General features: G+C 38.5%; 1 protein-coding gene across 1 annotated transcript in view; it reads left to right on the forward strand.

The window, feature by feature from the left end:
* LOC128231151 (integrin beta-1-like) overlaps positions 1–15,358 on the forward strand; it is a 60,939-nt gene that overhangs the window by 18,087 nt on the left and 27,494 nt on the right. Inside the window, exons 7-13 of the mRNA XM_052943611.1 lie at positions 1,808–1,907; positions 3,587–3,673; positions 5,127–5,210; positions 7,426–7,515; positions 8,252–8,346; positions 9,811–9,904; positions 11,504–11,589. Coding sequence (XP_052799571.1) covers positions 1,808–1,907; positions 3,587–3,673; positions 5,127–5,210; positions 7,426–7,515; positions 8,252–8,346; positions 9,811–9,904; positions 11,504–11,589 — 636 coding nt within the window. The remainder of the gene's footprint in view (positions 1–1,807; positions 1,908–3,586; positions 3,674–5,126; positions 5,211–7,425; positions 7,516–8,251; positions 8,347–9,810; positions 9,905–11,503; positions 11,590–15,358) is intronic.

Genomic DNA, 15,358 nt, shown 5'->3' on the forward strand with positions numbered 1-15,358 from the left:
TTTCATCGAAATGTATCGGTACATTAGTTAAAGTAGTTCGTAAGTTTTGGAATTATATCATTAATTAAATGTAGTGTTTTAGAGTTGTAATTATTGATCTGAGTTTAAATTAATTGCCAGTGAAGTGTATTGTTGCAAATATAATTAAGATTCCCAAGAGTTAAGTCATAAAGTTTAACTGCTAAATAAAATTACAACGCGATCTACTTGCAGCGGACTTAAACTAACCGCATTTTTAGTATGTTATCCGTCCAAATACATCCGAGGTTGTTTTCGATAAAAATGGCCGAGGGGCTCCGTATGCCTAGGGATGATTACACCTTTAAGACGTCGGTTGAATCGCCGTTACTAACGTTATTCAATTTTTGGACTTCAAAAACAACATTTTAGCCTAAATCAACATATGTTGAAGCGTTCCAGCCGTCAGTGTCTTCATTGTAACACTTCCAATGCTTTGCCACTTTATTTTGACATGAAAAGGTGCATTTTACAAAACACAAGGGATTCCTTTAAAAGAAACTTTTAAGAAATGTTGAGTCTGATTCTGCTAGTTTGGTTGGTATTATATAACTCAGTCATAAGGGATAACCAGTATTGTAAATGAGTTTAGTGGTTTGGGTTACAAGCATGTTTTTTGTTATATTGTGATGAATATAAAAACATTCAACGTTCAATTTTTGAAAATAATTGTGCAGTAGATTGCGTCTTGATAAAATACCTACTCGGGCAAGTTCCGATATAATAACATATTATGTATATCTTGTCAAATCAATTGTAATTTAAATGTAATTTGGTTTAAACATATTTATTTCATGAAAATATACAAATGACAACATATATTACATTGTAAATATTTAAGAATTTGATCAAAAGCTGAAATCTTATAAAGATCATTTTCTTCTGTAGAAAGCAGTTCAATATACTTATGTGGTTGTCTTTTAATGAAAAGTGCATTTGTAAATACTGCATTAAAATACATCATTAATGTATGCATTGCAATTGAACTTAACAAATGTTTTATATGTTAATGAAAAAAAACCCACATATATGGGGATCCATGAAATTTATAAATTATAGGATAATCATTGGGTGATAAAAAAATTGAAAAAATGTGTCTATGTCTTTCAATAAACAGATGAATTTTGAGTCACATGTAAATCAGCAAATACAATTGAACTTAGCGAAACCTTTAACTAGTAGAATCAATATAGGAGTATACGGACAAGAATATTTTTGATTTAGTACAATCAGAAAAAAAACGTACATTACCATTTAAGAGTAAACTTAATGTGATAACTGTCCCAGGAACCAGCGAGTGTATTGTTGTTAGCATAAGTGCTCTATTGATGTTAAATAGAGGACAAGTGAGCATAAAGTGACGAACAGATTCTACTTCCCCACAGAGACATGCTTGAGAGGGAACGATGTTCTTGCGAAATAGATCGTGATTTAATGAGCTGCAGCCAAGTCTTAACCTTGTATGAAGAATCTGTAGGTGCCTAGGGCCAGTATTAAAATTTCAGGAGTGTTGCAAAGTAAACTTTTAAATTGTTGTACCGAATCGGCAGATTGTAATGTAGGGGCAAGTGAATTCTCTGCCGGGATGGAGGAAGGAACAAGAGAATTGTAATACAACGACGTTTTACAATGTATAAGTGAGGTATCTCTGGAATTTCTTAGGTTGTATCTAGCATCTTGTGGACGGACAGGAATCAGATTTCGAAGGTATTGCGGCCTTATATTGGTTTTTATTTTAGACATAACAATAAGTTTTTTTTAAATAAGAAATGTAATTTACATACTTCAGTTTAAAGAATCCCTGCTATGGTATTGCGGACGAAACATGCGAAGCTCCATATGGATTCATTCACCACAGAAAACTCGACAGGGACATTGACCAATTTACTGTGAGTGCTATTTTCGAACTATTTCGTATCAGGTGCTACTGGATATTCCTACATTATGGGTCGGGTAATGCCATTTAATGAATCATTTATAGTGCACATTTCGAACTACATCGTATCGTGTGTTATCTGATATTCCTAGGCATTTGATTACTATTCAGTTTTCAAATCGGGGTAAAGTATTTTAAAAAAACCTGAGTGAGTGTAATTTTTAAACTATTTTGTTTCAGGTGTTATTGGATATTCCTACGAATTCAATGAGTATCCAGCATTTTGATTGGTGTTAGAAATTTAATCAAAGCGTTTAGAGAGTTGAAAGGCTTTCCGATTATGAAGCAAATAGATGCATTGTATAAAGATAGTATATGCTTAGTCATGAATTCCTTCGCAAATGCATTTACATTGTTTATGCTGATACTCAATTAAATAAATAAAAACATTGTAGTATCAGTCACTTTCAATACTTATACTTCAAATATGTGTAATACCCATATATTAATACATAAGGTATAGAGTAGAGACCTTAGCTGGAACTTTGCTTTCATAAACAATGCACTGCCTAGGCATTTTTAGCAAAATTTACTCTACACTTCAAACATGACTGGTTCGTATTTAATTTACTTTCAGGGTATGACCGCTAAAACAAATGCATACAACATAATGCATTAGACATGTTAATTAAGGTTATGTTTAAGGTTTCTCTTACGATGACAGGATCCTTGCGCAGAATTTCTCTTGGTCAAATCACCCACATACAATTTATACCCTGTATGTATTTGATGTATCTTAATATTGCCATCAACCTTTGTCACTCGTGGAAAAAATAACATATCCATATCATTGGATTATAAATATACAACATGCTCAAGACTCTTGATTGAAATTACTGAGACAAACTGAGAATTCTTCACACACTTTCTATTCCATTCGGCATAAAGATATACCTGACTATACTAAAAATTGTATTAGGCCGACAGCCTGTTAACGTTTTACGCGCTTTGATTTTAATTCGTCGTTTGAGTTCCAGACTGTTCTAACATCATATGTCAGTGTTTTGAGAAAATCAGTTTTAAGTTTAAAACTGTTATGACTTTTTTATTCATAAACGTAGTTTCACCAAATTTTCATAAACCATTTAAAATGCAATTTGTCGATGGTACATAAAAATCATTAACATGCAGTTATTTTTTTTTTAAATATTTACTTTTATCAAAACGAAGATGACCACAAATGTCACGCTATTGTAAAAAGTTCAATGTTTTTCATACTGTTCTTATTGAGATAAAACAGTTTGTGTATGTGATTACATGCATTTTTGTTATTAACTGTGTTTGTCAAGTGTTCCAAATTGTTGTAACTTTTAAGCATTCAGGATTTGTTAAAAAAAATCACGTGTCGTCGACACCTTGATTTTATTGGCTATTTTGGCTTAGTTACTTAGTCTGTAAGTTACGATAGCGGGAAATTTTGAAATAGAACGGAAACGAATGTAAACAAACTATCTAAACATAATTGATAACATATATTCTGTTTTAGCCCTAGGGCAAGGGCTTGAAATTTTTTTTTTAAATGATATAAAATCTAAACATAACCTCAAAATCGACTTAGAACAGTATGGAATCCAAGCGACGAATTGTAAAAGTGTAAAAATAACAAAAAATGCACCTATATTTTTCTAATAGGCTTTGCTACATTCGGGAAATACGTCGGCCAACTTCGATCCAATGGAAGGCGGTTTGGATGCATTGATACAGGCGGCTGTATGCCCGGTACGTTTTGTTTGTATGACCGCCACATATAGTCTGCATGTTGGGTACGCATACTTCGTATATCATGTATGTATAGCTTTTATGATTTGTTAGTACAGCCTGTAAACCCTGTATGTATAATATCTATGCACGGTACGTATATCATGTGTACCCGGTTCGTATAACCAGTATGCCCGATACGTATACCGTTTATGTTCGGTACGTTAAGGTTGCATGCCCGGTACACAAAGCTTATTTGCCTGGTACGTAAAGTTTTTTGGCCATTTAGTGTTGCCTGTATGCACGGTACGCATAGCAGATATACCCGGTAACACAGAATGCATGCTTGCTCTGTACGCTTCGCCTTATCCCAAGTGTGTTTAGCTTGCTCGCACGTAGTGTATAGTCTGTATGCCCGGTACGCATATTTTGCATGCTCGGTACTTATAGTCTAAATTCCCGGTACGCATAATTTGCATACTCGGTACGTATAGTCTAAATACCCGGTACGCATAATTTGCACACTCGGTACGTATAGTCTAAATACCCGGTACGCATAATTTGCACACTCGGTACGTATAGTCTAAATACCCGGTACGCATAATTTGCACACTCGGTACGTATAGTCTAAATACCCGGTACGCATAATTTGCACACTCGGTACGTTTAGTCTAAATTCCCGGTACGCATAATTTGCACACTCGGTACGTATAGTCTAAATACCCGGTACGCATAATTTGCACACTCGGTACGTTTAGTCTAAATACCCGGTACGCATAATTTGCACACTCGGTACGTATAGTCTAAATACCCGGTACGCATAATTTGCATACTCGGTACGTTTAGTCTAAATACCCGGTACGCATAATTTGCATACTCGGTACGTATAGTCTAAATACCCGGTACGCATAATTTGCATACTCGGTACGTATAGTCTAAATACCCGGTACGCATAATTTGCATACTCGGTACGTATAGTTTAAATACCCGGTACGCATAATTTGCATTCTCGGTAAGCACAGTCTGCTTATCCGGTACACATAACTTGTATGCTCGTATAGTAGGAACCATCCATTTAGGTATTCATGTCCATACTAGACAAGCAGGTTTTGATTGACAAAATTGCGTTTAAATGCATATTAATAATGCAGGGGAGGCAACTCACCTTTAAATGAAAATTTGTAGTGATATGGTGGACCGAGCTCATTTAGAACTTTCGCTAGAATATTTGTTTCTACAGGAAATCATAAACTAGCGGAACAAATGAAACTGCCTCTTTAAAAGTGGCACTCGCACTTAAAATCAGAATATACACATACATTAAGCATAAACTTTGAGTGATAAAATTTTACTAACTATTTTTACTGATGTACCGGCATACATCCGAGTTTTTTTTTATAGAAAATAGCCTAGAAGTTCCGAAAGATATCAGGATAACCAGACGAAGTTATTATCAACGTATTTATATTTTCAGGATATCATAGGCTGGCGGTCGCAATCAAGACGTGTTATTATCTACATTTCTGACAGCGGTTTTCACTTCGCAGGAGATGCAAAGGTAAGAGTGGTCACGCGTAATTGTTTGATATGGGACTACTAGATGTCATTTTTCGTAGGGCCCGCGGCATTTGGGGTTCAAATTACTCATTTGGCCCACAAAACGGTGGGAATAGAACTCCCCCTTTGGCATCAAAAATATGTTTCAGTCACACTAGTGGATGTGACGGGGTCAAGCCATAATGCAGCCACTATAGGGCGCCGGCAGATCTTTATAAACTTAACTCGCGTAATTGTTTGATATTAGAACGCGTGATTTTTTTTTATATTAGAACGCGTAATTGTTTGATATTTGAACGCGTGATTGTTTGATAATAGAACGCGTAATTGTTTGAAATTAGAACGCGTAATTGTTTGATATCAGAACACGTCATTTTTTATATTAGAACGCGTAATTGTTTTGATATAAGAACGCGTCATTGTTTGGTATAAGAACGCGTAATTGTTCGATAGTTGAACGCGTTGTTGTTTGATATTAGAATGCGTCATTGTTTGTTATAAGAACGCGTAATTGTTTGATACAATAACGCGTAATTGTTTTATATTAGAACGCGTAATTGTTTTGATACAAAAAAACGCGTCATTGTTTGTTATAAGAACGCGTAATTGTTTTATATTAGAACGGGTAATTGTTTGATATAAGAACGCGTTATTGTTTGATAGTTGAACGCGTCGTTGTTTGATATTAGAACGCGTCATTGTTTCTTATAAGAACGCGTAATTGTTTGATATTCGAACACGTCATTTTTTATATTAGAACGCGTAATTGTTTTGATATAAGAACGCGTCATTGTTTGGTATAAGAACGCGTAATTGTTCGATAGTTGAACGCGTCGTTGTTTGATATTAGAACGCGTCATTGTTTGTTATAAGAACGCGTAATTGTTTGATATTCGAACACGTCAATTTTTTTATATTAGAACGCGTAATTGTTTTGATATAAGAACGCGTCATTGTTTGGTATAAGAACGCGTAATTGTTCGATAGTTGAACGCGTCGTTGTTTGATATTAGAACGCGTCATTGTTTGTTATAAGAACGCGTAATTGTTTTATATTAGAACGGGTAATTGTTTGATATAAGAACGCGTTATTGTTTGATAGTTGAACGCGTCGTTGTTTGATATTAGAACGCGTCATTGTTTCTTATAAGGACGCGTAATTGTTTGATATTCGAACACGTCATTTTTTATATTAGAACGCGTAATTGTTTTGATATAAGAACGCGTCATTGTTTGGTATAAGAACGCGTAATTGTTCGATAGTTGAACGCGTCGTTGTTTGATATTAGAACGCGTCATTGTTTGTTATAAGAACGCGTAATTGTTTGATATTCGAACACGTCATTTGTTTTATATTAGAACGCGTAATTGTTTTGATATAAGAACGCGTCATTGTTTGGTATAAGAACGCGTAATTGTTCGATAGTTGAACGCGTCGTTGTTTGATATTAGAACGCGTCATTGTTTGTTATAAGAACGCGTAATTGTTTGATACAAGAACGCGTAATTGTTTTACATTAGAACGCGTAATTGTTTTGATATAAAAAAAACGCGTCATTGTTTGATATAAGAACGCCTAAATATTCGATAGTTGAACGCGTCGTTGTTTGATATTAGAACGCGTCATTGTTTGTTATAAGAACGCGTAATTGTTTGATACAAGAACGCGTAATTGTTTTACATTAGAACGCGTAATTGTTTTGATATAAAAAAACGCGTCATTGTTTGGTATAAGAACGCCTAAATATTCGATAGTTGAACGTGTCATTGTTTGATATTAGAACGCGTCATTGTTTGTTATAAGAACGCGTAATTGTTTTATATTAGAACGGGTAATTGTTTGATATAAGAACGCGTTATTGTTTGATACTAGACGGACGGACGGACGGACGGACGGACGGACGGATGGACGACCGAACGAACGAACGAACGAACGAACGAACGAACGAACGAACGAATGAATGAACGAATTAATCAATCGATCAAACAATAAATCAATCAGTCAATGAATCAATCAATTGATCAATAATTTAATAAATAAAAAAAGTAATATATGAATGTAAGGACGGACAAAGGGACGGGCGGACGGACAAATAAATTGTATAGAAAGAAATAAATATGATGTGATATAATGGATGATTAATAATGAAGAGAAAAGAAATGTATGTGAAAATGGTAGTTCTTAATTTGCTTTTTTTTATTTCTCCTCACCGCAGTTGGCAGGAATCGATCTCCCTAATGACGGACACTGTCACATGGTCAGCGCGGAAGCGGGAACATTCATCTACGACTATTCCAATAAAATGGTACGTAAACAATTGTCAACTAACTAATGAATGACTACAAGACGTGTAATAATGAACAGGTAGCACACTTTGTTTCACAAATAATGAGTGCGAATGGAAATAGATAAAACAGTAAATAAGCTTGACATTTATAACGTAATTGATCACGTGGTCTATTCATACTGAATTTATACGCTTGAAATTTATGACGTAAATTATCACGTGGTATACACACACTGAATTTATACCTTTGAAGTTGATGACGTAATTTATCACGTGGTCTATTCATACTGAATTTATACGCTTGAAACTATGACGTAAGTTATCGCGTGTTATACACACACTGAGTTTATACGTTTGATGTTAATGACGTTATTCATCACATGGTATACACACATTGAATTTATACGTTTGAAATTTATGACGTAAGTTATCACGAAGTATACGCACACTGAGTTTATACGTTTTAAGTGTATGACGTTATTTATCACGTGGTATACACACACTGAATTTATACTTTTGATGTTTATGGCATTATTTATCATGTAGTATACACACACTGAGTTTATACGTTTGATGTTTATGACGTAATTTATCACGTGGTATACACACACTGAATTTATACGTTTGATGTTTATGGCGTAATTTATCACGTGGTATACACACACTGAGTTTATACGTTTGATGTTTATGACGTAATTTATCACGTGATATATACACACTGAATTTATACGCTTGACATTATTCTCTCATACAGGACTACCCCTCATTCGGATTGCTGGCGAAGGCTCTCACGGACAACCGCATCAACACCTTCTTCGTCGTCAGCGATCTTGAAAAGCACATATACAAGTAAAGTCCATTCTGTTTTATCTATATCTAAGGCATTCGCAACTCCTCGGTCATATTCTATCTAAAACAACCTCCGATTATGCCGGTACATCAGTAAAAGTAGTTCGTAAAAAATAAATCATAGTATTAGTCAATTGTGGTGTTTTAACGTGTATTTCGTATTACAAAGTCTAAATCGATTGCCATTAAAGTGAATTATTGCATATGAATGATTATGAAACCCAGATTAAAGTAATTAAGTCTAACTGTTATATTAAAATTACTACGCGATCTACTGGCAGCGTATTTCTATGTTTATTTTTTAACATTGTAAACCGTCCATATATATCCGAGGTTGTTCGATGTAAAATGATCGAGGAGATCCGACTGTTGTAAGGGCGTTTTTTGTTGATACCAAACTAGTTTCAGCTTTTGTATGGAGGGTTTCGGTTGTTTGATAGCCTGGCCCCAATTTCCTGAAACTTCTTAATTCCCGTATACCAGGATTTAGCTAAGATCACTTTTTGTTTTCCTATAATATGCGTTACATTTACTTCTTTAAGAGGTTTTATACGTTATAAAGTAAATATTTGTATAATAATCACAATCAACTATTATTCATTTATCAAACTCAATTTTAAGTATGTATTTTGGCTAAATTTAAATAAGCTACTTAAGCCTGTTAAGCTTAAGAAGTTTCGAGAAATTGGGGCCCGTTTCGAAAGTGTTGCCTGAAGTAACAAATGCATGGTTGTTGTGTACAGCTGCCAACAGCATGATGGAGTTCCCGCATGTAGCCATTATTTCTAAGGTTCTTTAAAACGGTGATGCCGCAGATGGTCGTTAGCCTGTTTTAACTAAATGGTGTTTCAACACACGTGTCATTTGGAGCTCCTCGGCCATTTTAATCGAAAACAACCTCGGATGTATGCCAGTTTATCAGTAGAAGTAGTTCGTATTTATCATAAATTAAATGTAGTGTTTTAGGTTGTATAAATTGATCTAGGTTTAAATTGTTTGTCAGTGAAGTGTATTATTGCAAACATAATTAAGATTCCCCAGAGTGAAGTCAAGTTTTACTGCTCAATTAAATTACTAGGCGATCTACTTGCAGCGGACTTAAAAATACCGATTTCTGAGTACGTAATCCGTTCATATACATCCGAGGTTGTTTTCGATAAAAATGGCCGAGGAGCTCCGAATGTACACGTGTCACTGTCCGCCAAGATGCTTTTTCAAAGTGGGCTAGTCTTTGGATAGGGAGAGGAGGTTTCGAGGTGTTTCAAAATCCTATAGTGATACATGTATTTTAAGTATGACTGAATTAAAAGCATTGGTGCCAAATATTGCTGATTCTGGTACAAATGTTTTAAAAAGTGTCAAAACTGATAAATTCGCTGCGAGAGTGCCGTTTTAATGGCTGTGTATTCCAACCAGGCCATGTCGGCTTGCCTGTCAATTACATGTCGCATTATCATTGAACAGGGCCCTTACCGACATGATTGACCAGGCGGAAACCGTTACCATGGACACTGCAGGCGCTACGAGTATTGTTAAGCTGATCACGGACTACTACTCGGTTTGTTTCAAACAGATTATGTAATAGAGGAAAAGATTTAGGCCAAAGATAAGTCTCATGTCCAATCTAGACTGAGACACAAAAAACAAACGCTTTTATACCTTTTAAAAGAAAACTCTTTAGAACATTCGTTTTACAAAACCATGGCTCGATTGTTCAGAACTTTGTTAAAGTTAACAACGAGATTAATGACATCGTTGTTAACTTTTAAGGGTGAAATATTTGATGATGGTTCAAATATTAAAATCAAGTAAAGTACAGCTGAAACTGTTGTCTCAACTCTTGTTAGGACAACTGCAGATCATCAGTGTATCTATGGAACTTACAGAGGAATATTAATTTGAAAGTTAACAACGATGGCGTTAACAACGTTGTTAACTTTAACAAAGTTCTGAACGATCTGCCCAATGCTAGTTTCAAAAGAAATGATCTAGTTCAACTAATTCCATCATCATTATTTAACTAGCAGGACTATGTATGCTATTCGTCTAATAAATAAAGTTTCAACTAACTAGCAGGACATCAACGAAATGATAGTCTACAGTTTTGCCACATGTATTTATGGCCTGAGAAGTTTATGTACACATGATCAGAGGTGGTATTCAATATTGGTATTTGTTAGATGTAAGAACGACGTAGCTAAGCGGATTGCTCGATACAAATAACGTTGAATGGAGTCAATGATGTATGACCATAAGAATGGCTTAAGTTGCATACATTTGTATTGAATACCACCCATAGAAACACTTTTGGAAACAGGTCATGTTTTGGCTAAATTATTAACAAAATAAATTACCACTCCTACACTTTCTCATATGACACTTTTCAGAATAGAGTCATTAAATTTAACCAAGGTGCCTTTTTATGGACGTGTATTGAAGAACCTGAATTGTTTGAAGGCACAGTAACCTTTTCCGCTCGTAAAGAACATCATATTTGAATATTTTACGAAATAAATAGTTAAAATACATATTGCATAATATGGCAGTTGCAATACAGTCGAATCCCGTTGGCTAAAAGTCCTAGGGACCATCGAAAATACCTCAAGCCTCGGGGAGTTCCAGCCAATAGGAAACGTGTACCTTCAGTATAAAGAAATCGGTGCTTTAACTTCAGTTCGAGCCAACGAGAAAATCGAGCCAAGCGAGTTTGAGCCAACGAGAAAATCGAGCCAAGCGAGTTTGAGTCAACGAGAAAATCGAGCCAAGCGAGTTTGGGCCAATGGGTTTCGACTGTTGTTTATTGTGTGTTAAAATAATATATCACAATATTAAAGGATCGAGCGTGTGGAAAAAACGATGGATTGACACAATTGTCAATCCATATTACAAGTGTTTTACAAAATGTATATAATATACAGTCGAACTCCGTTGGCTCGAGCTCGCTTGGCTCGAATTTCCTCTTTGGCTCGAATCAGATGCATTGAACCGGTTTCTTTATATTGATAGTTAACAATCCTGCTTGGCTCGAATTTTTCGAGGCTCGAGGTATTTTCGCCCGTCGTGAGTTCGATCGAACGGGCTTCGACTGTGCTCTGATTTCTCATGCAAAACACGAATATCATACATTGTATACAGCAGCTATAGTGTATTATTTCAGGATCTTAATCGACAAGTCAAATTGACTGCGGAAAACTTACCAGATGAAATAGAAGTTAAAGTTGAAACCAGTTGTTTACACTCAAGGTAAGAGCTTTCATTTAGTATAATCAAACTTGTCTGCTGTTTTGATTAAAACAAGAATGTTCACATGTTTAACTTTAATGTTATTTATATATGTTTGAAGTAGAGATGTCAATACAAGTTCACCCTGAAACGGATAACGTCACGGTTATGACGTAAACGGGGTTTAGGACATTTTGATGATTTGTAGAAGTATCACGTGCCATCGTGTCACTGTCTAAATTACGTCACAGTACACGCTACACAGTATTCTTGTTTTGTTGTCCGGTTAGAGCAGTAGTGTTGTGGTTATCGTAGTAGCGTAGTGGTTAGCGTAGTAGCGTAGTGGTTATCGTAGTAGCGTAGTGGTTAGCGTAGTAGCGTGGTGGTTAGTGCAGTAGCGTAGTGGTTAGCGTAGTAGCGTAGTGGTAGCGTAGTAGCGTAGTGGTTAGGGAAGTAGCGTAGTGGTTAGCGTAGTAGCGTTGTGGTTAGCGAAGAAGCGTAGTGGTTAGCGTAGCAGCGTAGTGGTTAGCACAGTAGCGTAGTGGTTAGCGTAGTAGCGTAGTAGCGTAGTGGTTAGCGTAGAAGCGTAGTGGTTGCGTAGTAGAGTAGTGGTTAGCGTAGTAGCGTAGTGGCTAGCGTAGTAGCGAAGTGGTTAGTGCTGTAGCGTATTGGTTAGCGTAGTAGCGTAGTGGTTAGCGTAGTAGCGTAGTAGCGTGGTGGTAAGCGTAGTAGCGTAGTGGTTAGCGTAGTAGCGTAGTGGTTAGCGTAGTAGCGTAGTGGTTAGCGCAGTAGCGTAGTGGTTAGCATTGTAGCGTAGTGGTAGCGTAGTAGCGTAGTAGTTAGCGTAGTAGCGTATTGGTTAGCGTAGTAGCGTAGTGGTTAGTGCTGTAGCGTATTGATTAGCGTAGTAGCGTAGTGGTTAGCGTAGTAGCGTAGTGGTTAGCGTAGTAGCGTAGTGGTTTGCCCAGAAGCGTAGTGGTTAGCGTAGTAGCGTTGTGGAAAGCGAAGAAGCGTAGTGGTTACCGTAGTAGCGTAGTGGTTAGCACAGTAGCGTGGTAGCGTAGTGGTTAGCGCAGAAGCGTGTGGTTAGCGTAGTAGCGTTGTGGCTAGCGCAGAAGCGTAGTGGTTAGCGTAGTAGCGTAGTGGTTAGAACAGTAGCGTAGTGCTTAGCGTAGTAGATCAGTAGCGCAGTGGTATATGGAGTGGTTAGTGCAGTAGCGCAATGGTAAGCGCAGTGGTATATGGAGTGGTTAGTGCCATTGCGCAGTGGTATATGGAGTGGTTAGTGCAGTAGCGCAGTGGTAAGCGCAGTGTTATATGGATTGGTTAGTACAGTTGCGCAGTGGAATATGGAGTGGTTAGTACAGTTGAGCAGTGGTATATGGAGTGGTTAGTGCAGTAGCGCAGTGGTAAGCGCAGTGTTATATGGAGTGGTTAGTACAGTTGCGCAGTGGTATATTGAATGGTTAGTACAGTTGCGCAGTGGTATATTGAGTGGTTAGTACCGTTGCGCAGTGGTAAGCGCAGTGGTATATGGAGTGGTTAGTGCCGTTGCGCAGTGGTAAGCGCAGTGGTATATGGAGTGGTTAGTGCAGTAGCGCACTGGTAAACGCAGTGGTATATGGAGTGGTTAGTGCCGTTGCGCAGTGGTAAGCGCAGTGGTATATGGAGTGGTTAGTGCAGTAGCATAGTGGTATATAGAGTGGTTAGTGCAGTGGTATATGAAGTGGTTAGTGCAGTAGCGAAGTGGTATATGGAGTGGTTAGTGCCGTTGCGCAGTGGTAAGCGCAGTGGTATATGGAGTGGTTAGTGCAGTAGCGCAGTGGTAAGCGCAGTGGTATATGGAGTGGTTAGTGCAGTAGCGCAGTGGTAAGCGCAGTGGTATATGGAGTGGTTAGTGCCGTTGCGCAGTGGTAAGCGCAGTGGTATATGGAGTGGTTAATGCAGTAGCGCAGTGGTAAATGCATTGGTAAGCGCAGTGGCATATGCAGTGGTTAGCGCAGTAGCGAAGTGGTAAGCGTATCACGTGCCATCGTGTCACTGTCTAAATTACGTCACAGTACACGCTACACAGTATTCTTGTTTTGTTGTCCGGTTAGAGCAGTAGCGTTGTGGTTATCGTAGTAGCGTAGTGGTTAGCGTAGTAGCGTAGTGGTTATCGTAGTAGCGTAGTGGTTAGCGTAGTAGCGTAGTGGTTAGTGCAGTAGCGTAGTGGTTAGCGTAGTAGCGTAGTGGTAGCGTAGTAGCGTAGTGGTTAGGGAAGTAGCGTAGTGGTTAGCGTAGTAGCGTTGTGGTTAGCGAAGAAGCGTAGTGGTTAGCGTAGTAGCGTAGTGGTTAGCACAGTAGCGTAGTGGCTAGCGTAGTAGCGTAGTAGCGTAGTGGTTAGCGTAGTAGCGTAGTGGTTGCGTAGTAGAGTAGTGGTTAGCGTAGTAGCGTAGTGGCTAGCGTAGTAGCGTAGTGGTTAGTGCTGTAGCGTATTGGTTAGCGTAGTAGCGTAGTGGTTAGCGTAGTAGCGTAGTAGCGTGGTGGTAAGCGTAGTAGCGTAGTGGTTAGCGTAGTAGCGTAGTGGTTAGCGTAGTAGCGTAGTGGTTAGCGCAGTAGCGTAGTGGTTAGCATTGTAGCGTAGTGGTAGCGTAGTAGCGTAGTAGTTAGCGTAGTAGCGTATTGGTTAGTGTAGTAGCGTAGTGGTTAGTGCTGTAGCGTATTGGTTAGCGTAGTAGCGTAGTGGTTAGCGTAGTAGCGTAGTGGTTAGCGTAGTAGCGTAGTGGTTTGCGCAGAAGCGTAGTGGTTAGCGTAGTAGCGTTGTGGTTAGCGAAGAAGCGTAGTGGTTACCGTAGTAGCGTAGTGGTTAGCACAGTAGCGTGGTAGCGTAGTGGTTAGCGCAGAAGCGTGTGGTTAGCGTAGTAGCGTTGTGGCTAGCGCAGAAGCGTAGTGGTTAGCGTAGTAGCGTAGTGGTTAGAACAGTAGCGTAGTGCTTAGCGTAGTAGATCAGTAGCGCAGTGGTATATGGAGTGGTTAGTGCAGTAGCGCAATGGTAAGCGCAGTGGTATATGGAGTGGTTAGTGCCATTGCGCAGTGGTATATGGAGTGGTTAGTGCAGTAGCGCAGTGGTAAGCGCAGTGTTATATGGATTGGTTAGTACAGTTGCGCAGTGGAATATGGAGTGGTTAGTACAGTTGAGCAGTGGTATATGGAGTGGTTAGTGCAGTAGCGCAGTGGTAAGCGCAGTGTTATATGGAGTGGTTAGTACAGTTGCGCAGTGGTATATTGAATGGTTAGTACAGTTGCGCAGTGGTATATTGAGTGGTTAGTACCGTTGCGCAGTGGTAAGCGCAGTGGTATATGGAGTGGTTAGTGCCGTTGCGCAGTGGTAAGCGCAGTGGTATATGGAGTGGTTAGTGCAGTAGCGCACTGGTAAACGCAGTGGTATATGGAGTGGTTAGTGCCGTTGCGCAGTGGTAAGCGCAGTGGTATATGGAGTGGTTAGTGCAGTAGCATAGTGGTATATAGAGTGGTTAGTGCAGTGGTATATGAAGTGGTTAGTGCAGTAGCGAAGTGGTATATGGAGTGGTTAGTGCCGTTGCGCAGTGGTAAGCGCAGTGGTATATGGAGTGGTTAGTGCAGTAGCGCAGTGGTAAGCGCAGTGGTATATGGAGTGGTTAGTGCAGTAGCGCAGTGGTAAGCGCAGTGGTATATGGAGTGGTTAGTGCCGTTGCGCAGTGGTAAGCGCAGTGGTATATGGAGTGGTTAATGCAGTAGCGCAGTGGTAAATGCATTGGTAAGCGCAGTG

The sequence above is a fragment of the Mya arenaria genome, chromosome 1 (genome assembly GCF_026914265.1).
Source record: "Mya arenaria isolate MELC-2E11 chromosome 1, ASM2691426v1".
NCBI classification, from domain to species: Eukaryota; Metazoa; Mollusca; class Bivalvia; order Myida; family Myidae; genus Mya; species Mya arenaria.